Source organism: Notamacropus eugenii, chromosome 5 (assembly GCF_028372415.1).
Source record: "Notamacropus eugenii isolate mMacEug1 chromosome 5, mMacEug1.pri_v2, whole genome shotgun sequence".
Lineage (NCBI taxonomy): Eukaryota > Metazoa > Chordata > Mammalia > Diprotodontia > Macropodidae > Notamacropus > Notamacropus eugenii.
In genome coordinates, this window is record NC_092876.1 from 343,981,016 (window position 1) to 344,004,664 (window position 23,649).

Here is a 23,649-nt window from a genome sequence, read left to right on the forward strand (position 1 = left end):
TACAACCCAGGCCTTATCACTAAGATGCCAGAAGAAGGGTCTGGTAAGGAAGTCCCATTTGTTTGCTTGACATCAAAAGGTATCCTCTAAGTTAAACAAAGGAGACTATTAGGTCCAGACTCTTCTTAATTCAAACTTTGGCCCTTATTAAAGTCTAAAATTTATATTAAACATTAACACTGTGCAGGACATAAATTATCATCTTTCTCATTTATCTTTTACACTACTCAGGAACTGTATGTTGTGGTTCCATGTTCTTCCCAGACTCTACAGGGTCCTCTGCCTTATCAAGTGTTGGATCATTTTCCTGCATTTTGCAATATTTATCATAAATTCCTTAATTCTTCAAAGTGTCTCAACCCCCTCCCATACTGGTCCTAGGTCTCTGCTCCAACTAACTTTAGGGTGGTCAGCCTAGCTAGATACTGTGCTCTTCTCTCAGGATTAGTAGGAATGCTATACAGCTCCCCACAGATAGAATGTCCTATCCTATGGATCTGTCCTATTCCACCTGTTCTTTATTTCTCTGATCTGGTACCAGCATTTCAGTTCCTGCTTTCTTTGGCACCCACTATTCAGAGCTACTGACATTTCAGAGTTTTGCAGAGTTGCTACTTCCAGTTGCAGACCCCAGTAGGCTTTTTTTCCTACAGGGCTGTAACCGTGCTACCTGTTGAGGTTGGAGAAAACTTCCAGTCTAGAACTAGGGACTTTATGGCATAAGAATGAAAGAGGGTGCATTTTGTTGTAAACCTGTGAGTTTATATCTACAAGTGTAGCCTCAATGCTGGTAGAATGAGAGGTAGGGAAAAGGTACTGAGGGAGTGAAGGGTCAGTGAGCATCAGTTCCTGTGTTTTGGGGTGGTTTTTTTTAACCTTTTGGATTCGTGATGTCGTAGACCAGAGGTTTCCAAACTTATTTGGCCTACATCCCACTTTAAAAAACAATTATTCAGGGTCCCCTTGGAAATCCACTTTCTTTACCCCTTTAATGACTTTTTTGAAATCTGCATCATTTCAAAAAACAAATTTTTTTTTGGAAAAATGACACATTTTGAGGGCGGAGCCAAGAGGGCAGAGTAAAAGCAGGGGTTTCCCTGAGCTGTCCCCAAAGCCCTCCAAATACCTGTAAAAATGACTCTAAACAAATTCTAGAGCTCCAGAACCCACAAAATGACAGTGAAACAAATCCACAGCCCAAGACAACTTGGAAAATCAACAAGGAAGGGTCTTTCACACCAGGCAGGTAAAGGAGCTCAGTCTATGCCAGCATGGACCTGCCAGAGCAGCCCTCAGCAAAATGAGTCATTGACAACTGTGGTGGTTTCCAGATTTCTCAGCCCACAAGCACCAAGAAAGTCAGTGGGAAAACTCTGTGGAACTTGGGTGAAAGAGGAGCTCGAGATCTGGCTGGGTCCAGCCCCAGTCCCAAGGCAGTGGTGGTAGTGGTGGCCAGAGGCAGCAGCAGTAGCAGTAGGAATAGCAGGAGCTGCTTCTGGAGCTCTGGGCCCACAGAGGGTGGGGGAATGAGCAGCTGATATAAAATCCCTGAATCCTAGGTCTCTGCTCCAACTAACTTGAGAGTGGTCAGAATGGGCCCTCACTAGATACTATGCTCTTCTCTCAGAATTGGTTATATACCCACCCCTACCCCCACATCTACTGGAAGCAGAGTCCTACCTTGACAAAGAATTAGAAAGTCAAGTGTTTGGCTGGGAAGATGAGCAAACATCATAAGAGAATTCAGACTATAGAATCTTACTTTGGTGACAAGGAAGATCAGGGCATACAACAAGAGGAAGACAGCAGAGTCAAAGCTCCTACATCAAAAGTCTCCAAGAGGAATATGAATTGGTTGCAGGCCATGTAAGAACTCAAAAAGGATTTTGAAAATCAAGTAAAAGAAGTAGAGCAAAAATTGAAAAGAGAAATGAGAGTGATGTAAGAAAATCATGAAAAATGAGTCACCAGCTTGCTAAAGGAGACCCAAAAAAATACTGAAGAAAAGAACACCTTAAAAAATAGACTAACCCAAATGGCAAAAGAAGTCCAAAAAGCCAATGAGGAATCATATGCCTTAAAAAGCAGAATTGGCCAAAAGAAAAAGGAGGTCCAAAAACTCACTAAAGAAAATAATTCCTTCAAAATGAGAATGGAGCAAATGGAAGCTAATAACTTTATGAGAAGTCAAGAAACCATAAAACAGAAACAAAAGAATAAAAAAATAGAAGACAATGAGAAACATCTCATTGGAAAAACCACTGACCTAGAAAATAGATCCAGGAGGGATAATTTTAAAATTATTAGACTAACAGAAAGCCATGACCAAAACAAGAGCCTAGATATATCATCTTTCAAGAAGTATCAGGGAAAACTGCCCTGATATTCTAGAACTAGGAGGTAAAATACAAATTGAAAGAATCCATTGATTGCCTCTGGCAAGAGATCTCTAAAAGGAAAAGTCCTAGGCATATTGTAGCCAAATTTCAGAGTTCCCAGGTCAAGAAGAAAATACTGCAAGCAATCAGAAAGAAACAATTTGAGTGTTGTCGAAATATAATCAGGATAACACAAGATCTAGCAACTTCTACATTAAGGGATCAAAGGGCTTGGAATATGATATTCCAGAGGTCAGAGGAGCTAGGATTAAAACCAAAAATCACCTACCCAGCAAAACTGAGTATAATACTTCAGGGGAAAAAATAGTCATTCAATGAAATAGAGGACTTTCAAGCATTCTTGATGAAAAGACCAGAGCTGAATAGAAAATGTGACTTTCAAATATAAGAATCAAGAGGAGCATGAAAAAGTAAACAGGAAAGTGAAATCATAAGAAACTTTTTAAAGTCAAACTATTTACATTCCTACATGGGAAGATGATATTTGTAATTCATGAGACCTTTCTCAGTATTAGGGTAGTTGGAGGAAACGGATGGATGGATGGATGGATGGATGGATGGATGGATGGATGGATAGAGAACACAGGGTGAGTTGAATATGAAGGGATGATATCTAAAAAATAGAATTAAAGGGTGAGAGTGGAATATATTGGGAGAAGGAGAAATGGAGAGATAGAATGGGGTAAATTATCTCACATAAAAGAGGCAAGACAAAGGTTTTACAATGGAGGGGAAGAAGGGGGAGGTGAGAAGGAATGAGTGAACTTTACTCTCAATGGATTTGGCTTAAGGAAGGAATAATATACATATTCAATTGGGTATCATACCCTAGAGGAAAGTAGGGAGGAAGGAGATAAGGGGAGCATGGTGGAAGGGTGGGCAAATTGGGGGAGGGGATAATCAGAAGCAAACACTTTTGAAAAACGACATGGTCAAAGGAGAAAATAGAAAAATTGAGAGTGGAATAGGATGGAGAGAAATGCAGTTGGTCTTTTACAACATGACCATTATGGAGATCTTTTGCATAACTACACATGTATAACCTATATTGAATTTCTTGCCTTCTCAGTGGGGGTGGGTGGCAAAGGAATAAAGGAGAGAATTAGGAACTCAAAGTTTTAAAAACAAATGTTAATAAAATTGTTTTTACATGCAACTGGGAAATAAAATAGAAAGGCAATGGGGTATAGAAATCTATTTTGCCCTTAAAAAAATAAAGGGGAAGGGGATAGGGGGGATGATAAAAAGGAAGGCAAACTGGGGGAAGGGGTAATCAGAATGCATGGGGGAGAAAATTTGAAACTCAAAATGTTGAGGAAATGAATGTTGAAAACTAAAAATAAATAAGTTTAAATTTTAAAAAAGAAAAATGAAGCACCTTAAATTTAATAATTTATTGAAAATTTGTGGGGTTTTCCTGCATTGAAATTTCAATGATGCAATATTGTATCATGTAACTGTATGTATTGTACTGTAAACAAGTCTTTACATGCACATATTCCTGCCAGTGAGTGCTGGACTTTCTGATAATGTGAGACATGCTGGTCTGCTAACACTTGCTTGTTAAGACCTATTGGTGGACTTGTCCGCTGATCAGTTATAATTTGCATTTTGTGTGTTTATTTGAGAAATAATGTTATCATTACAGCTTTAACTTTACTACAAAAGAAACATGTATGAATGGTTTTTCCAAATTCTCTTATCTTCTCTTTTTTCCTTATGCTTCTACCACCCCTTTATTTTTATTCAAACCCCACAGTTGCACCCAAGGCTACTACTGATCTCTTCAATTGTCCCAGCTTGCCCCAAGGGGTAGTTCTGACCACTTTGGTAAAGTCTATCCTAGACCATGGAAGTAGATCAAGTTGCTTTATCTTTGGTGCATAATTTCTCTTTTGGAGAAGTTTGAGAGGTCATAGAGATAAGAGGAAAAATCTCATCTGCCATCTAATTGCTCACATGACCCCAGTAGCATTTTTTAAAATGATTATCATACAGTAAGTGGTGTGCTTATTTTACATTCTACAACTTTGTTCAAGTTGATAATTATTTTTGCTAGTTTTATACTTGTCTCTTTAGGGTTCTCTAAACCATCATATCATCTGCAAAAAGTGATGGTTTCCTTATTGCCTATGCTTATTCCTTCAATTTTCTTTTCTTGTGTAATTGCTATAGCTAGCATTTGTAGCACAATATTGAATAATAATGATGATAATAGACATCCTTGCTTCACCTCTGGTTTTGTTGGGAATGCTGCTGGGTTTATCTCCATTATAATGCTTGCTCTTGATTTTAGTTATACATTATCATTTTAAGAATGATTCCATTTATTCCTATGTTTTTTAACAGGAAATATAGTTTATCAAATGCTTTTTCTGCATCTATTGAAATAATCATATGATTTTTGTTGTTTTATTATTGACATGTTCAATTATGCTTGTGATTTTCCTCATACTGACCAGCACTGTGTCCCTGGTATAAATCTAACATGGTCAGAGTATGTGATCTTTGTGATATGTTGCTGTAATCTCCTTGCTAGTATTTCATTTTTAAATTTTGCCTAAGTATTAATTAGAAAGATTGGGTTATAGTTTTCTTTCTCTGTTTTTGCTCTCCTTGTTTTGGTATGGAAACCATTTCTGTGTTATTGCAGGAATTTGATATGACTCCTTTGCCTATTTTTTCAAACAGTTTATATAATATTGGAATGAATTATTCATTTTTTTTCTTAGGGAGTTCATTTATGGCTTGTTCAGTTTCTTTTTTCTAAGATAGAGTTATTTAAGTATTCTGTTTCCTATTCTATTAATCTGGGTAACTTATCTTTTTGTAAATTTCCTCCCATTTCCTCTAGGTTGTCAGTTTTATTGGTATAAAGTTGGGCACAATAACTCCAAATAATTGCTTTTATTTCATCTTCATTGGTGTCAAGTTCATCTTTTTCATTGTTGATGCTGGTAATTTTTCTTTAAAAAAAATCAAATTAGCCTGTAGGTTGTCTTTTTTGTTACTGTTGTTTTCAGAAAACCATCTTCTACTTTATTATTTCATTGGATTTTTTAATTTTTATTTTAATCTCCCCTTTGATTGTAAGGATTTCTATTTTGGTTTTTAATTTATTGTTTTACTGGTTTTTTTTTAATTGCATGCCCAATTTGTTGATCTGATAGAAATTTTCCTCTAAGTACTGCTTTGGTTGTATCCCACAAATTTTGGTATGTTGTCTTATTGTTGTCATTATCTATGATTTATTCTTTGATACATTCATTCTTTAATGTTAGCTTATTTAGTTTCTAATTAATTTTTTAAATATATGCTTCAGAGGTCCTTTATAGAAAGTAATTTCCATTGCATTATGGTCATAAAAAGATGCAATTTATAACTCTCCTTTTCTACACTTATTTGTGAGATGTTTCTGCCCTAATACATGTCAGTTTTTGTGAAAGAGTCATACATAGCTGATAAAGAAGTATATTCTTTTCTATTCCCATTCAGTATTCTCCAGAGATCTATTATAACTAACTTTTCTAAAATCCTATGTATCTCCTTTTTTTCTTGTTTATTTTATGGTTAGATTTAAACTCCTTGAGAAAGCCATCTATGCTAGGTGCTTTCATATCTCCTCTCACTCTCTTCTAAATGCTCTGCAATCTGGCTTCCAGCCTTATCATTCAAAAGAAACTACTCTTTCCAAAATTACCATTGATCTCCAAAGTTGCCAAATCTAAGGGTCTTTTTCTCAATCCTCATCCTTCTTAACCTCCCTGAAATCATTGACACTGTTCATCATCCTTTTCTCCTGGATACTCTCTCCTTTCCAGGTTTTCATGACATTGATCTTTCATGGTTTTCCTCCTATCTTGCCATTTATTCTCAGTTGCCTTTACTGGATCTTTATCTAAGCCATGCTCACTAACTATGGGTGTCCCCTATGCCCCTGTTTTGGACTCTCTTCTCTTTCCCTCTGTTCTATCTCACTTGATCTCATCAGCTCATGGTTTCATTTATCCTCTCTAAGATGATTCCCAGATTTCTATATGTCTACCTCAGTCTGACCTGAACTCTAGTCCTACATCTTTTAAAAAAACAAACCATTCATAGCATGACTATAGTGAAAATATACTCAATAGGAAAGTATATGTAGAATCTATACAGAATTGTATGCAGTCGTGGGGAGGGAGGGGGGGAGTGGGGGGTAGGTGGGGGGGATAAAATCACAATTGTATGGCAGTGACTGTTAAACATTACAAAATAAAAAAAAAAAAAAAAAACCATTTATTGTACATTTTAAATTCAAAAACACTTAATGAAAAACAGCCTCAAAACCCTAGTATATGAGACCCTTCTTGGTGCTGGGATATAAACTCTTCCTGTCTAACCCCTGCATCAAAGTGACATCCTTATCATCCCAGACTCCTGGAATTCCATAGTGTGACAATTTAGGGTTTCTAAAGGTGATGATTAAAAAGGAAAACAAACAAAACAAAAGGAAGTGACAGAAGACCACGCCCACATAAGCCTTCAATAACATCTTATCCCTTCCTGTAATGCTTTTAAACTTAACTTTCATATACATTTGCACTTACTGATATCTTGTTAGTTTCCTCTGTCTAATCTTTACAGTTAGACAGGAAACTTCAGAGTAAGGTCCATCTTTGTATCCCTCAGTATAAGAAAGCTCTATAAGGAGTGAGATAAATATTATGAATGTTATGTATATCTTTCAGAGGCAAATTACTATTTTTAGTTCTAAACTCATTATATCTTCTTACATAGGACAGGAATTTCTCCTCCACTCCTAATCTTTAGCTGACTGTGGAGTGTGAGAAAAAGAGAAATGCAAAATAAGATTGGAAAAGTAAGTTGGGGCAAGTTATGAATGGATTTAAGTTTGTTTGATCTGAGAAGCAATAGGGAGCCATTGGAGTATATCTAGCTCGAGGAGTGATATGGTAAAACTTACAAATGAGGAAAATCACTTTGCCAGTTGTATGGAAGGTGAACTGGAGAGAAAAGGGAATTTAGGATGCTATTGCAGTAATCTAGGCAAGAAGTGATGAGGGCCTGAATTAGTATAGTGACCTTGTTAGTAAAGAGAAGGAGACACATGAGAGAATTATTATGGAGTTAGAAGTGGGAAGATTTGGTAGTTGATTCCATATGTGTAGTGGGGGAGGAGTTAAGGATAATAGAGAGGTTGCAAATATGCTAGCCTGGAACATAAATAGGGAAGTTCAAAGTAAGACTAAGTTTTAGGGGAAATAAGTTCAGTTTTGTACATACTGAGTTAGGTTGTGTTAGTCCTTCGTTCTCAAAGAGGACCATGACATGAAGATGATGACATGACTTAAAGTTGACTTTGATTTGAGTGAGGAAGGGCTTTGCAAGGTCACCAACTTCACTTTCTTCTCCTGAGCCATCTGGGTCCAGTGGCCTGATATTCATCAAGATGACTGGAGATGGCCCAGAATGCAATGTGAGGCCCTGGCCCTTTCAGGTTAAGGTCTTCATCAGTCGATTTAAGATATCTGTGACCTCTTGCTGAGTAAAATCCAGTTACTTCCTTAAGCCCTGGGGCCTCCCTGATTCTCCTGCTTCCTTAGTAGTATTGGATGGGTGCCTGAATTCCTAGAAGGCTCCTCGTCTACATTTTTTTTTCTTTTTCCTCCCATGCATCTTCCTCCCAGGTGTCTGGGCCCCAATCAGACCCTGCAAATACAAGGGTTGCATTAACTTTCCTGTTATTTTTATCCTTTTTTTCTGAATCACTCTCACAATTGTCTTTTATGCTACCACCTTATACTTTGTAGCTTGCTCTTCACAAAGGAAAAGGTTGGAGGGATAATTAGAGATTTGTGACTGGAAATCAGAAAAGATACTTGGGATAAATGTATAGTTTTGGGACTCATCTATAAATAGATCATAAATAAATCCATAAGAACTGATGAAGTCAGCAAGAGAGGGGGACTTATACTGTATAGAGAGAAGAGAAATTACAGGATAGAACTTAGGTGTATACCCATAGTTAAGGGGTGTGATGTGTGTGTGGATGATGATCTAGCAAAAAGAAACAAAGAAAGGGAGGGGTCAAACAAGTAAGAGTACCCAAGATAGAATAGGGTCATGAACAGAGAAAGGAGAGAACAAAAAATGCAGACCTAAATGGAATCTAATTAATGACATTTTGAATAATGATAAAAATCAAAGAATGAATCATACAGACCGTAAATAATTAAGCTAAAGGTAATGATTAAAAATGAAAACAAACAAAATGCCAGAACATTTGGGACCCAGGACTTGTAATTCTCAGAAAAAAATAATATCTCTGAAAGCTTATATTGACAAAATAGAAAGAAATGGTGAACTGAATAGACAATTTTTTTTAAACTAGAAAATAAACAGATTAGGAACTCAAAAATAAGCTTAAAAAATCTTGAAAATAGAGGAAATCAAAAAGAAAGTGTAGAACTGATAAAAACTAAGATTTTTTTTTTAAATAACAGAATTGATAAACTATTAGGTAACCTAATGAAGGAAAAAAAAGAAAAGAAAATTACTGAAATAAAAAGTGAACAAGGCAAATTCCTGAGAAGACAAAAGAATTATGAGAATTACTATGCACAATTATATGCCAATAAAACTGAAAACAAGGGAAACAAAAAGTGAATAAGGCAAATTCATGAGAAGACAAAAGAATTATGGGAACTACTATGCACAATTATATACCAATAAAACTGAAAACAAGGGAAATTGATGAATATCTGCAAAAATATGAAATTCCCAAACTAACAAAACAAGAAATAAAGAGCTTAAATAACTTTTTCCTAGAAAAAGTAATCAAGCAAGCCACAAATGCCAAAGAAAAAAACATCCTGAGTCAGATGGGTTTCTAAGTGAATTGTATCAAACATTTAAAGATTAACTACAGTCAAATTTTACAAAAATTAATCTCAAAAAACAGACAGAAATCACTTTATCAAAATCCTTTTACGAGACCAATATTGTCCTGATGCCCAAATCAGAAAGAAACACATCAGAGAGAGAAGAATAGAGCAATATTTCTAATGAATACTAGTGCAAATTTTAAAATATTATTTTTATAGAAATGTAACTGGAAAATGATTTCACTCTTTTTAGGTTGGATTCATGCCATTGATACAAGAATGGTTCAGCATGGAAAACAGTTAGCATAACTGATTTTATAAAGATAACCACACAATTATTTCAATATACACAGAAAATGGCTTTTGATAAAATGTATCCCTCATGTGTTAAAAACATTCTAAAACTTATAGAAATAGAAGGGACCACTCACATATTTAAAACCAAGAGCTGGCATTGTTTCAAGAAAAACAAACAATATAAAAAAGAGCAAAGAAAGATGACTTTTCTCCTGTCTATTATTTTAATAATTCTATAAGTTCCAGCTATAGTAATGGATCAAAAGACAAAATTAAAGGTGTAAACATCCGCAAAAAATGAGCCAAAGCTATCTCTATTGATAGACAACAATCTGTTGATGCACTTAGAAAACACTACAAACTAGCTGATAGTATGAAAAGATACAAAATAAATCCACAAGAGTTATCTTTTTCTATACTATGCTTTAAAAGTCAATAAGAAACAAGTTTAAGAGAAATCCATTCAAAATAACAAAAAATCCTAAAATATCTAGGTGGTGACCTAGGAAAACACACACAAAATTTATATAAATATAACTCCAAAACTCTTTAGATGTATAAAGGGAGATTTAAATATTTGAAGAGAAATTCACTGTTCATGGTTGGACTTTGCCAAAAATGGCATTGCTACCCTAAACAGAGGGGAAGAGTGATTCAGGGTTGGGACAAAAATGGATAAGTGGATAGGGTAATGTAAAGTTAAATGGATCAATCAAGAGAGTCAACATTTTGATGGGACAGAATGAAGCCATAATAGTAATAATGGTTTGGGAAAACAGGGATAGATGGAGTGATTAGAGATTGCAATGGAGATAGAAAATAGATTTGAGTCAAGGCATAAGGAGAGATGGAATCACAAAAGAGTAGTTGCTAAAGGAATTTCAGAGTTCCCCATAATGAGAGTCCCAAGCCTTCCTTTGTAGGAAATAATGAGATCAAGGATCTGACCATTCCTATGTGTGGCTGAGGTGGAATGGAAGTGCAGATCTATGGGAGGTGAGGTTGATGAATTAGGAAACAATAATTTTTGAGGGGATGTTAACATATAAGTTCCCAAGTATAAGGATAGGGGTTGCATAGAGAAAAAGACTGTAAACCAGGTACTAAATGACTTGAGAAAGAAAGGAAATGACAGGAGGTGGTGGATAACAGCTACTAGGATCTGGATGTCATGAACCTCAAAGGAAGAGAGGTTGCTAAGTGAAGATGGCAAGGGGAGAACCTGGAAATGGCAGGGAAGGGAAAGAAGCATATCTACTCCTCTTTCTGGCCCAATGTATGGGAGTTCTTGAAAGAAAGTGCATCCAGTACTGACATGCAGTGTGTTTAATGGAGGACCAGATAGGTTGTAGGGTGAGATTAACAAGTCCATTCTAAAAGGTAGTTTTAAAGAAATTGAACTAGTATTCCACAGGACGTCATGGGAGGGGAGGGGAGAACTGGATAAGGACCCAGAAGGAATAGTAATGATATGGATGGATAATCCATGAGGGGTCAGAGAGTGATTGATTGGAAAGGGTTTCTGAGTGGACTCATTGCTTGTATTGTTTCCTCCACCTTTTGAAAGATGCTATCATTAAAACAAGTCATGAACTCATGAGCTATTTTGATTTTGGAAGAGAGAGAGAACTCTTGCAAATATCTAGTTAATTGTAGTTCCCCAAGACTTTCATGCCAAGCTTATAATAATTCTTGAATACCTCATTTGTTATTCTCTGTCTCTGTAGCGCATAGTACCCTCTGCTGAATGAGATATGTACTTCTTGAATGACACTTTAATCATGGGTCTCATTTTTCATGTCTCATTGATAGCCATCAGGTCAAATTTTCCTCATTGTTTTAAGATCTATTTATTTTATACTCATATTTTGTGCATTTGCATATAATATCATTCCTTTTGGGAATTTTATCTCATATGAATTACTGGGCTTCTTTCCTACTGTTCTTTCTACATAGTAGCTATTCTTCGGTATATACCATGGAAAATTTATGTAGTAGAGATTTCTCTCCTTTTCCCTTCCCTATTTTTAGTTTAAAGCCCTCCACTTATTACTTTTGGACCTAGATCCTGACAGGCTACAGGAGCCCCAAGCTATCTCTGGTCATGTTGGGGGTTTATGAGGACTTTGCTAGGGTGAAGAAGAGGCTTTCCTCTTCCTTGTGGCTTCTGACTGACTTTCTTATCCTGGAAAGTTGAAGGTTGAAGGTTGAGCTGAAGAAATCACTCACTTGTAGTTTTCAATGGAATTCTTGAACATATTCATTCTGGTGCGTACATCAGAGTTTTGCTGGACTAGGTGGAGGAGAGCTAGGCAGTGTGCTTCCTTTCAGGCATCTATTTTGGCAGGAAGTCCCATACATTATAATTAAACCCTCATACCACAATAACAAAGAAAATACAGCCAAGAGAAGTGCAGAAATCATTTAACAAGAAGCAGTAATTAAGATCATACAAACCTTTAATGATAGAAGGGAAGATTAGAAAAATTGGCATATAACTTTTAAAAAATTAAAAAGTACCTCCCACCTATCCAGAATTATCTATCCAATTAAACTCAATATCTTGTATGGAAATAGGAGATAGATATTTTAGAAGGGAAAGGACTTGATCCATTTTTCTGAGTCTTATCCATTTCACAGAAGCTTCTGAAGATCAAACAAGTCTCTGAGCCAAAAAACTAATCATTTAAAATAATTTATATTTCTCAATTCAAGGTAAACCACTTGTTAAAAAAATTGAGAATACACAGAGCTTATAAAAGCATAAATTACATTAATTTTTAGCATAATAGAGGAAAGGAAGGAAAAATATCCAAGAAAGAGATAACAGCAGATAGCATAATCCTCAAGTCAAGCTACTGATTAACAATAGGAAGAAGTCCAAGCAAAAGAGATACATGGTTATTAACATGACAAAAGAACCATGTTTAAAATGCTTCAAGTTTGGTTTAGTAATAGAAAGAATATGAGAAAGAAACTGTCCCATCCCTTTTAGTAAAAATGGCCAAAGAAAGGACAACACTAACAATGGTATGATAACATGGTATAACAAAATGAAAAAGGGTGGCAGAAGGTATTAAAAAGCAGAATCCAGTAATGTGCAGATCACAAGAAACACAATTAATATGGAAACATCTACATAGATTGAAGAGGAAAGAGTGTTCTAAAATTGACCACGTTATGACAAAATACCAAGACTAACAAAATAAGAAGTGGATCTAGAATAGACTCAAAAGAGAAATCAGTAAAGAAATTAGAGAGCTTCTCTACATAAATGATATTTGGGCCCTGATAGATTCACAAGTGAATTCTCCCAAACTCATTTGAAAACAGCGTAAGAGAGTATTTTACCCAGTTCTTCTCTGGGAAACATAGTTTTGATTCTCAAACAAAATAAAAAGTTGATATGGAAAACAATAGGCAATATCATTCATATGAATATTGTTGCAAAAATAATAAAGAAAGTTCTCTTAAGTCGAATATAACAGTATTTAACACTCTCTTTAAGTCACTCTCCCAACCTAGACTCACATTCACAGGTTGGGTCCCCAGAATGAGACTAACTGCTACTCTTTTCAGAGCTGTAGGACATAAAACAGGACCTTAAGCTTCTAGTACTGTTAGTCATGAGCCGCCCCCCAGCATGTTTCACATTGACAGTCATGTAGACATCAACTAGCTTTTAGACAAAAAACTTACTGAGAAGGTATTACAAAAAGATTCTTAAAAAGCATCTCAAACTTGAAACATACTTTTCCTTTATCTACAGAGTTTCTTGGGAGAGAGGACTCAAACTACTGTGGTAGTGAATTGCATTTGTTGGGAACACTTAGAGCAAAAGGATAACTCACAAATTCTGGTACTGGTAGGAGTCCTTTTCTTTCTTTGTGGAGTTCTCATGTAATTCCTCTTAAGTGTAGTTCTCTCTCATAGGATCACTGCCTTTCTGGAGACCATAACTAGTCTTTCACAAGAGGTCAGGATCTTTAAAGCTGTCTTAGAATAATTTTCTTTTCATATTCTTTTATAGGCATTTCCTCTATCGTTGGCCACTACACTCTTGTGGCTACTCCTAGCACCCCACTGGATTCTACTACAGACTTCAGTTACCAGTGGTCTTCTGATGAGGCCCCCTGAGTTTGCCTGAACTCACATTGGTGTCCAGGCACTCACATCTCCAAGTATTTGTTTACCTAAAATCAGGAAAGAATAAACACAAAAGGAACAGACAGATGGATCAAATGGATGGGCAGTGGGCAACAGCTCTCCCTTATCACCTCATAGCTCACTTGCTACCATGAAACAAATAAAATAAGAGAGTATTGGGTCCTATTCCCAACTCAGCAATAGCTGAGCTGTCAGCTCTTCTGGATCCATAGCCATTTAGAAGATTTTTCATTGTTACACAGTATCAGCTTCTCAGTCATTCTGGCCGGAAATAGGCTTCCAAAAACTCCACATTGTTGTATTAGAACCAAGCAGAGAATAGGTGTGTGTATTCTGTGCAGCTAACTAGAAAGGGCAAATCTGAGAATGCTTTAAGGGCATGGTCCTCATTGTCTCGTTGCCCCATTATAAATACATCAAAATGTTGCATCATAACCAAATAACTTTTAAAATAGGATGCAAGAATACAAACAAATGAAAAAATAAAGGTTATATATCATCTCATTAAACATAGAGAAAAGCCTTTGAATCAAATACAGCATTCATGTTAGAGATGGTTAAAATATAGGAATAGAAAGATCTTTCCAGGATATGATTAAAAAGTACATGTTTTAAAAAAAGCTAATATTTTATACAGGGCAGCTAAGTGATGCAGTGGATAAAGTACTAGGCCTGAAGTCAGGAAGACTCACCTTTCTCAGTTCAAATCTAGTCTCAGACACTTACTAGCTGTGTGATCCTGAGGAAATCACTTAACCCTGTTTGCCTCGGTTTCCTCACCTGTAAAATGAGCTCAAGAAGAAAATCCCAAATGGAGTCACAGATAGTCAAGCATGACTGAGTAACAATAGTTTATGGAATAGAGTAGTATTCCCATTACATAAAAAGATGTTATTAAATAAGGATGCCCACTCTCACTATTCCTATTTAACATAGTTTTATAAATCAATCTCAGTAATAATAAGGCTTTAAAAAGAAAGTTAGGAGCAATGAAAAACTTAAAATATTCCCTTTGCAGATGACATTATTATCTATTCAGAAAACCTGACAGCAAAAGAATAGGCTTAATAAAGAACGTTAAAAGGACCAAGATGCAAGAAAAACTACTAAAAATCATTTGCTTCTTATTCAGTACTAGTTGGAATCAAGGAAAACTGAGAAATGCCTTTTATAAGAATAATAATCAAATGCATCATATATTTGAACATTAATTTATCAAAACATACAAAGATAAATTCAAGATTATTCAGGTGAAAATCAAGGAAGAACTAAACAAATGAAAGGCTCTCTATAATTCTGAACCAAATCTGCCCATTTAATAAGCCATAAGTCCGATGAATAATTTTTCAATCTGCCTATTCATCAACAAATAAATTCTGAAGATATTGTCTTCAAAAATGAATTATCAGTTGTTAGGCTGAACAAATCTAAGAAAATGACAATATTAATTAGATAATGCGTGATTTCATAAAATTGATGTCAGAACATGCATATGGAAAAAGAATATCAAGAACAGATATGAAAAAGAAAGCAAAAGAGGGAGTAATACTACCAGATCTCAAAATGTACTTTGTAGAAACAACTGAAAATGTCATTTTACTGGAAAAAGAAGAGAGAAATAAGAACCCAGAAATAGAAGCAGATGCATATATAAAAGTTTAGTATTGGATAAACCCGTGCTTTAAAAACACTCTAAGGAGAACAGAAAATCAGAAAGAAATAAAAACAGGCAGACAGCTTTGAAAATGACATGTTAAATTTATTTGCTTTTTTTAAAAAGGCAAGCTGCCACTAAGATTTGTGATTTTACATATCTTCGGATTTTTGTTGTGCTTTGCATTTGGAAGTGTTCTCTTTTTTTTAGTGCTTAATTCAAAATAAAATAAAATTTAATTTGAAAAAGCATTGTGGAAAGAATGACTTTTAAATAAAAATTGCTGGGAAAATTGTGTGGCCAAAAAAGTAAATATGTTTGGTCCCTACCATATTTCAAAATAAATTCTCACTTGGTTTAGCAATCTAAGTATTAAGCATATAAATACTTAAAAATTTCAAGAAAAAGTGATACTTATTCCATCTACAGAGAGGGGAGACATTTTAATAAAGCAGAGAGAAAAATTTTTGGAGCAAAACTTGATAAGCTTTGTATTTGAAGATAAATAGTAGTAGGAAATATCAGCTATAGATCTGCTATATAGAACTTTATAATAGTAAAGAAATATCCCTGACAGACATGAACAGAAAATTTTTGTAGGAGAAAATACAAACCACTGATCAAATGAAAAATGTGTTTGAACTGTCCATAAAGACAGCTTTAAAATGTCACCTTATAACCCTTAGAATGTAAAAAAAAAAAATAGTAATCAGTGTTGGATTTCAGTATTGAAGCTGTGGAAAAAATCATCTCACCTAAAAGAGGCAAGAAAGAGCTTTTACAAGGGAGGGGAAGAGAGGGGAGATGAAAGGGAATAAATGAGTTTTACTTTCATGGGAGCTGGCTTAAGGAGGGAATAACACACACTCAATTGGATATGGAAATTCATTTTACCCTGCAGGAAGGCAAGGGGGAAGGGGTTGGAGAAGAAAGATAATAGAAGGGACAGCAAATTGGGGAAAGGGATAATCAGAAGCAAACACTATTGTGGAAGGACATTGTGACTATTAGTCTTTCTCAATATAACTATTATGGAAGTATTTTGCATGGCTATATATGTATGACCTATATTGAATTGCTTACTTTCTCAAATGAGGGTGAGTGGGGAGGGAGGAAGGGACAGAATATGGAACTCAAGGCTTTAATAATGAATGTTAAAAACTGTTTTAGCATGTAACTGGAAAATAAGATGTAGAGGCAGTGGGATGTAGAAATCTATTTTGCCCCACAGGAAAATAGAGAGGAGGAGAGGAGAAGTGGGGTAACAGAAGGAAGGACAGACTGAAGGAAGGGATGGATGGGGTGCATGTTGCCCTAGGGTGGGAGGTTGGGAGAGATGGGGAAAAAATTTTGAATTCAATTCTTGCGGAATTGAATGTTAAAAACGGAACCATAAATAAATTAAAAAAATATACATATGTATATAATTATTATAGGGTAAAAAGGTCTATATGTACAAAAATATTCATAGTTGCTTTAGTTGTTATAGCAAAACACTGGAAATAACCTATATATCAAAAGGGAAGAGGCAGCAACAGAAGGGAGTTTTCTATCATCAACTATCAAAGAAGTTAGGACTTTATTAGCTCTTTATTATTTAATTATTAAAATAAATATAATAAAAATAAATAAATTATTTAATTTAATGTATTAGCTAGGGAAAATGCCAGAAGGTTTGCCTCCCAGTTCAATGACTGATTCTCCAAACACTAGAGAGCTGGAGTTGAAGGTGGTAGAGAATTTAGATTGATGATCTGGTCACATACAAGGTGGACTGAATCCATTCATAGAACTAGCTCTTGTAGCTTTATTCTAGTATGGCAGGAAATAAAACATCCTTTATCTCCCTTTCTTTGCTCCTTTCTTTCCTCCTTCAAATTTCTTCTTTTCCAGCTCCAAACATTTTTCTCTTTCTGTGTCCAAAATTCCTCTCCTTTCTACTTCCTCTTTTGTACAACAATCAAATCTGCCATTCTTTCAGTGCTAGGAGGTAATCTGGAATACATTTGTGTTTATTTTAGGTTTGTTACGTTGTGGTGCTATTCTCTGTGGTTATAATGTATTAATATTGCATATGGAAAACAAATTCAGTTTTTCCTACCTATAAAGACAAGGAAAATAAACTCTGACACATTAAACAAGCAATATGACTAAAGGTGCTCACGTGAAAACATGATGGGGCAGCTAGGTGGGTGCAATGGATAGAGTGCTAGGCCTGGAGACAGGAGGACCTGAGTTCAAATCCAGCCTCAGATACTTACTAGCTGTATGACCCTGGATTTAACCCTGTTTGCCTCAGTTCTTCCATCTGTCAAATGACCTGGAGAAGAAAATGACAAACTACTCCAGGATCTTTGTCATGAAAACCCCAAATGAGATCACAAAGACTGAAACAATTCAAGACCAAGGAAAACATGATGCCTGGTCTTCTTAAAGATACAAGCACTTTTTAAAAGAAGTGGCTAACACAACCTGATGTAGAATGTGTCAGGGAATTACATTAGGTGACTGTCCATTGCCACGTTCCTGACCTCACAGGCCATAATAATGAGGATCAGTACCCCATTTCTAACCTATCAGGCCTAGAATTGCTTTCTAGAGAATAATACCACTTGGCATGAACCACTATACACCATCAGTAACAATCATCCAAGTAAAACTTCAAACAGTCTTAGTTTCAAAACAGTGTAAGATGGTTGTCTAAATTAGATTTTCCTCAATTCCCTGATAATTTCTCAGAAAAGTCCCAAATGAAGAGAATTAAAAGTGTAATACATAAGGGAGGCTTTTAGTTTACAATACATTGGTGATATGAACTAAAAGGACAAAAATAGATGGTAAGTAATATATGTAAACAAACATTTGACAATCGCAAATTTGAACACTAATACATCAAATTTTAAAATAAGCAGACTTCTTAATATGATAATGTATGTAAAGCACTTTGTAAAACCTAAAGTACATGTAAACATTAGTGTTGTTATTGTGTAAAATAACAATTGAAAATAATGAGCTATAAGTTCACATTTTACCTGATCTTATTTATTCTATATTAATTGAATTTTTAAAAACTTTAATGTAAATAGTTTATTTACCTGTTTCTTTTTTATTTTAGGAAATGATTTGCAGCTGAGTGAATCAGGAAGTGACAGTGATGAGTGAAAAAACTATGAGCCTCAACATAAATATTTTTAAAATATTAGAACATGAGAGAATTTGTTTTGCACTCTGAATAAAATTTCTCAAGACTGAGAACTGTCTCAATTTTGATGGTAACAGAAATATAATTTGATTCTTAATTTTCTGCTAATGTTATATGGAAACAATACAGCTTTAATGTATTCAGTGTTTTTTCTAATATATGATAATTATTGATTGTATTTTATATTTGCCATCTGCTATTCTTGAAAATTGGTAATAACTAAATAGATGCATATAAATTTAAGGTGAAAGGAAGTCCATGGATCAGAGAAAACAATTTGTTCGTTCGTCTTACAGATTCAACATCAATTCCTTATTTGATTTTTGAGATGAAAAATAAATGGCTTGATGTCAGAAAGCTAAATTATGTTTCATTTATGAGCATTAACCTTCCAGGTTCCATACCCTCAGGAACAATTGCTCCTGAAACTCCTCCAGTTTCTATTTGAACTACCTCAGCAATCACCTTCACCCATAGCTTGTTCCTTTAGGGCAAGAAGTCACAGCCCTTCCAAAATCATCAATTAATATTTATTAAGTACCTGTTGTTTACTAGGCTCTGTGCTAAATGCTGGGGATTAAAATATAAATAAAACAAAAATAGTCCTTGCCCTCGAGGATTTTATACAATTTAATGGGGGAAGAAGGTATAGAGCTTGAAGGAGAGTTCCAAAGAAACCCAAAAGCAGGGTGACTGGTAGGAAATGGGAAGAAATATTGAGCTGAGCCCCCTCCTTAAATAGAGGTCTTGGAGCCCATCACCCTGTCCTCCAGTCAGAGAGTACTGATGAGATGCGAGTTACAGGCAGATTCAATCTTGAAAGATAATGAGATTTCCCAATAAAAGGCAAATAAATCTGGGCTTTCTCATCACCCTGGAAGTTCCCCAAACTCTTTCCCAAGTTGGCTGTCATTTTCCAGTGCTATGGCTCCTTTCTCACTAGGACCTGGAGCCTCTGGGTCATAGACTATAGGATGGGTTCATAGATGGAGTCTCTCTCTCCCCATCCCTTTCAGGAGAGATCTCTTCATGGCAGGGCCTGCTGCCCTACCTTGCCTTGTTTCTGAAAATGAGAGTTCTTTTAATGAAACAGCTGCATCATTCTTCAAATGACTGGCCACATCAGGTGTCTCTTTCTAGTGGCTGAATGTTCTGGCCTAGTTTCTGACTATGCTAGCAGTTCAACTCATGCTGTACAGTCAACAGGAATGCTCACTGTGGCTCTTTCTTTACCCTACTGCTCAGTACCCTCCAGCAGCCACCAGTCTAATCACTCTGTCTGAGCATAAGCTTATGGCTGGTCCCACAGCAAAGACTCCCCCAATCCATTCAGGAGGGCTCTGACCACAAAGTGTCATGAAAGTGTTGCTCCATCATACCATGTTCCTCCTCCATATTGGTATAGCTGTATCCCAGCTATGTCTAGTCAAACCCTCTCAGAGGGGGTGCCTGGGACCACTAGAGTCTCCAGCTCCTTATCATGGGCACATTTCCAGATAGAGACGATGGGGAACTCAATGAGAGAAGCTCAAGGTCACTGTATTCTTGTTTTAGTGCTCAGTGTCTTTTAAGTGCCATAGTTCACCCCCAAATGGAACCTGAGTCATGCCTACAACACTCCCTGGCCATGTCATTCCATGAAATTATGTTAACCATAGCATTGCTAGTGCACTCCCTGCACAGACTGTCATGTAATACCCTTCCCCTCATCCTTATCAATGATGTAATCTGTCATTTTAATGGCCTCCCTTTTTGTGAGTTTCACTGTCTTTAGTTCATAAGTTCCCATCGAGAGGTAAACTGATGACATTCATTTTTACCTGGAAGATGCTTTTTTCATCAGTTCTCTTTATCTCTTTCAACTAGTTTTCCATTTTCTAATTTGTCTGTGGGTGAGAACATGGATAGATAACGAAGAGGGGATCATTAATTCAGTTGAAGAAAGTGGATGGTAAAATCCCACTACTGCTAAAAGAAAAGCCTTCAGACAATGTCACTTCCTTCCTTTTGACTATAGGCTACCTCTCATCTCCTCCCTAATTCTACTCTCTCTTTTCAAATAAAAGCCCCTACTTTTACCAAGTCTTCAAAACAAATCACATATTGGCTATGTCTGAAAAATGTATGTATATTCTGATCACTGGTCCTTTGGGAAGTAGCTCTTCTAATCATGAATGATAAAGTCTATTGCTTTCTGTTGCCAAGCACTGTTGTGGGGCTAGGCATACAAACTCAAAAGCAAAGACTATGGGAAAAATATCCAAAATGGGGGGATGGCTTTGGTCCTTGAAATTAACCAGTGGTGAGTGGAGGTAAAAGAAGAAGGGAGTAGTTTGAGGTACTCTATCCAGGAACAATGTCATGGAGTTGATTTGATCATGGTCCATGGTTCCAGAACTACCAGGGGCTGGGGTGGGGGTAGGGTGGGGTGGAGAGGGGGAGATAGTGGGGATTAAAGAAACAGCCATGAAGTGGAGGTCAGGCAAGGACCTATTGTGGTGCAATGTAAAGGAAGGAAGGAAGGAAGGATGGAAGGAAGGGAGGGAGGGAGGGAGGAAAACTAGCAAGTAAACCCCAAGTTAACTGGGCAGCTTCTAGCCACCAATATTTACTTTCCTTCAGACTGGAGAAGGAAAGGGAGAGGGAGAAGATGAGCTTAATTACCCAGCTAGCTGGCTCCCCAGTCTACTCAGAGGTTATATTTGTCCTTTGTTTTCGAAGAGGACCATGACATCAGGGAAATGATGACATGACTTGCAGTTGACCTTGATTTGAGTGAGGGATGGCTGTGCAAGATCACCAGCCTCACTTTCTTCTCCTGAGCCATCTGAATTCAGTGACCAGATATTCATCAGGATGACTGGAAATGGTCCAGGATGTAATGGGAGACCCTGGCCCTTTTAGGCTAAGGCCTTTTCAGGTACTCAGAGTGACTTAATGCCCATTCAGTGAATAGGCCTCTTTAAGAAGTAGTCAAGGGATGGCCTCTGCCCTGACCCTGTGTCAGCTGAGATGTAATGACTATAATAACAGTAACTCATTTCTCTAGCATTTTGAGGTTTATAAAGCCCTTTCCCCACAACAACCCTATGAGGTAGGCATTTTCAGATGAAGATATTAATGAGGAGAGAGATTAAGTGGCTTGCCCAGGACCCTCAGCTGAGGGTCCTGTCACAACTGGCCTATAGTGAGCTCACCATATCTTCATTGTGGCCCTGAATGTTGGCATGAAGCCAGGTGTGAAGTCCCGACCCAGCAGAGGCTTTAGCTTTGTGTTGGTACTAGAAGTACAAGTGTAAGTGCTGTAGTCCTAATACTACCAACCCACACTGGCCAGAGAAAGTAGGAATGTTTCTGAATTTTGAGACATGCTTATGAATTCTGCTCTGCCTCCTGCTTGCTATGGTCCCATGATCACTTAACATGACCTATTCCACTGTCTAGCTCTCAGTCTTCTCACAAACCATCTCCCTCCCATAGACGGCACTGAACGTAGAATTGCTTAGACAATCTCCAAAGGTTTGATCTAACAGGCATTAAGGATGAGTTCATATATTATTCCTAAGGAGCCTGAATTTTCCAGGCTGGGACTAATCTTTTTCTTTCTTCCAGTCAATAAACACTTATTAACCCTCTATTATGTGTGAGGCAATATGTTACTCAAATTTGCTTCTTTATTCCATCCTTTCCTATCTGACTTTGCTTTTCCAAAGATCCCTTCTCTTTTTTGTATCATCAGTCTCTCCATGTAGGACTATATTTTTGAGACAAAAGTTTATTTCACTAATCAAGGCCAAGACAGGGCACTTTTTTAACGCACTAGGTATGGTTACAAAAATCCTTCCCTCTTCTACCCTAACCTTGGGTTATTTTGAGCCTTGATGTGTAGATCTTGTCAAAATATAAATACCTACAAACCAGAGAGAGAACAACTTTCTGGCAGTAAAAATATGTGAATTCATAAAATCACATTAAAAAATATACCTCATTGAACTTTCATGTATTTTCTCCTAAGGAGTACCTACCCTGTCTACACCTACTCTCAGCTTTTCCTCTACCTTATTGTTCTGAGTCTTATTTTTTGCCTAGAGTTTTTGAAATTCAGTCATTTTAAAGTTATAATTTAAAATACATATAAAAACATAATATATAATTAAAATATATAAAATATATCTACATATAAATATATAATTTTTTTAAAAAATTAAAAAGGTACCACTTCTAGTCCCTGAACTGCCTATGAAAATCAGAGCTAAGGTACATCCCCTCTCCCAGCAATCCCTCCCTTTGCTTCCTTCTCCAAATCCTTTGCAAATCCTTGGTGGCCTCCAATTCTAGGAAGTTAAACTGCAACAGGCATTCACTCCTATGGGATGCCCTGGAAGCAAAGGCTCCTTTGGCATCCCAAGCATTAGTTGACTGTGTCTTGTGACCCATTTCAACCTCTCAGAAACTGGGAGATTAGCTTATCAAATCAGCTTCTCATTTCTATGCAGATTATTAATTTTTTGTATTATCTATGACAAATTTTAAACCTAGACTGACTGCCTCTCCACCACTTCTACACTATGTGGTTGGGGCAAGCCAATTAATTTTAATGGAGCAAAACATAATTGGCAAAGGAAACCTGTCAGAAAAATCATCATACAATGCATTCCAAGTGATATAGAAGAGATTTTTGTAAGGCCATTGTTCTGGATTATTTATGTCACAGTTCCACTCTATTAGTGCAGGTCTTTGAAAATGGACTCTATTCTTCATAAATGTTCAGGTTCAGAACATTAACTTCCAACTCTTCCCTTCCCAGATACTGATCTAATCCACCTTCATCTCACCTGCACCCTTCTCTCCTCTCTAGCTGTGTTGACACTTTATTTTCTGTACTTCCTACACTGGAGTGAAGACACATCTACATCGGTGTACCATGCCTTCAGCAGTCTCTGCTACTTCACTCCTCTCTTGGGAGCAGTCATGGCTGACTCTTGGTTGGGAAAGTTCAGGTAAGAAAAGAACGTTATTCATTCTCATCAGGTGAAAGACCACATC

General features: G+C 36.5%; 1 protein-coding gene across 3 annotated transcripts in view; it reads left to right on the forward strand.

Moving 5' to 3' along the window:
* The window catches only part of EAF2 (ELL associated factor 2), a 118,982-nt gene that overhangs the window by 40,248 nt on the left and 55,085 nt on the right, over positions 1–23,649 (forward strand). For 2 of the 3 annotated variants that reach the window (XM_072613870.1, XM_072613872.1), the window contains one exon: positions 18,517–18,966. The exons of the other annotated variant lie outside the window; for it this stretch is intronic. In XM_072613870.1, coding sequence (XP_072469971.1) covers positions 18,517–18,563 — 47 coding nt within the window. In that variant the 3' untranslated portion in view covers positions 18,564–18,966. Of the gene's footprint in view, positions 1–18,516; positions 18,967–23,649 lie in introns of those variants that run through there. 3 annotated transcript variants of the gene reach the window in all.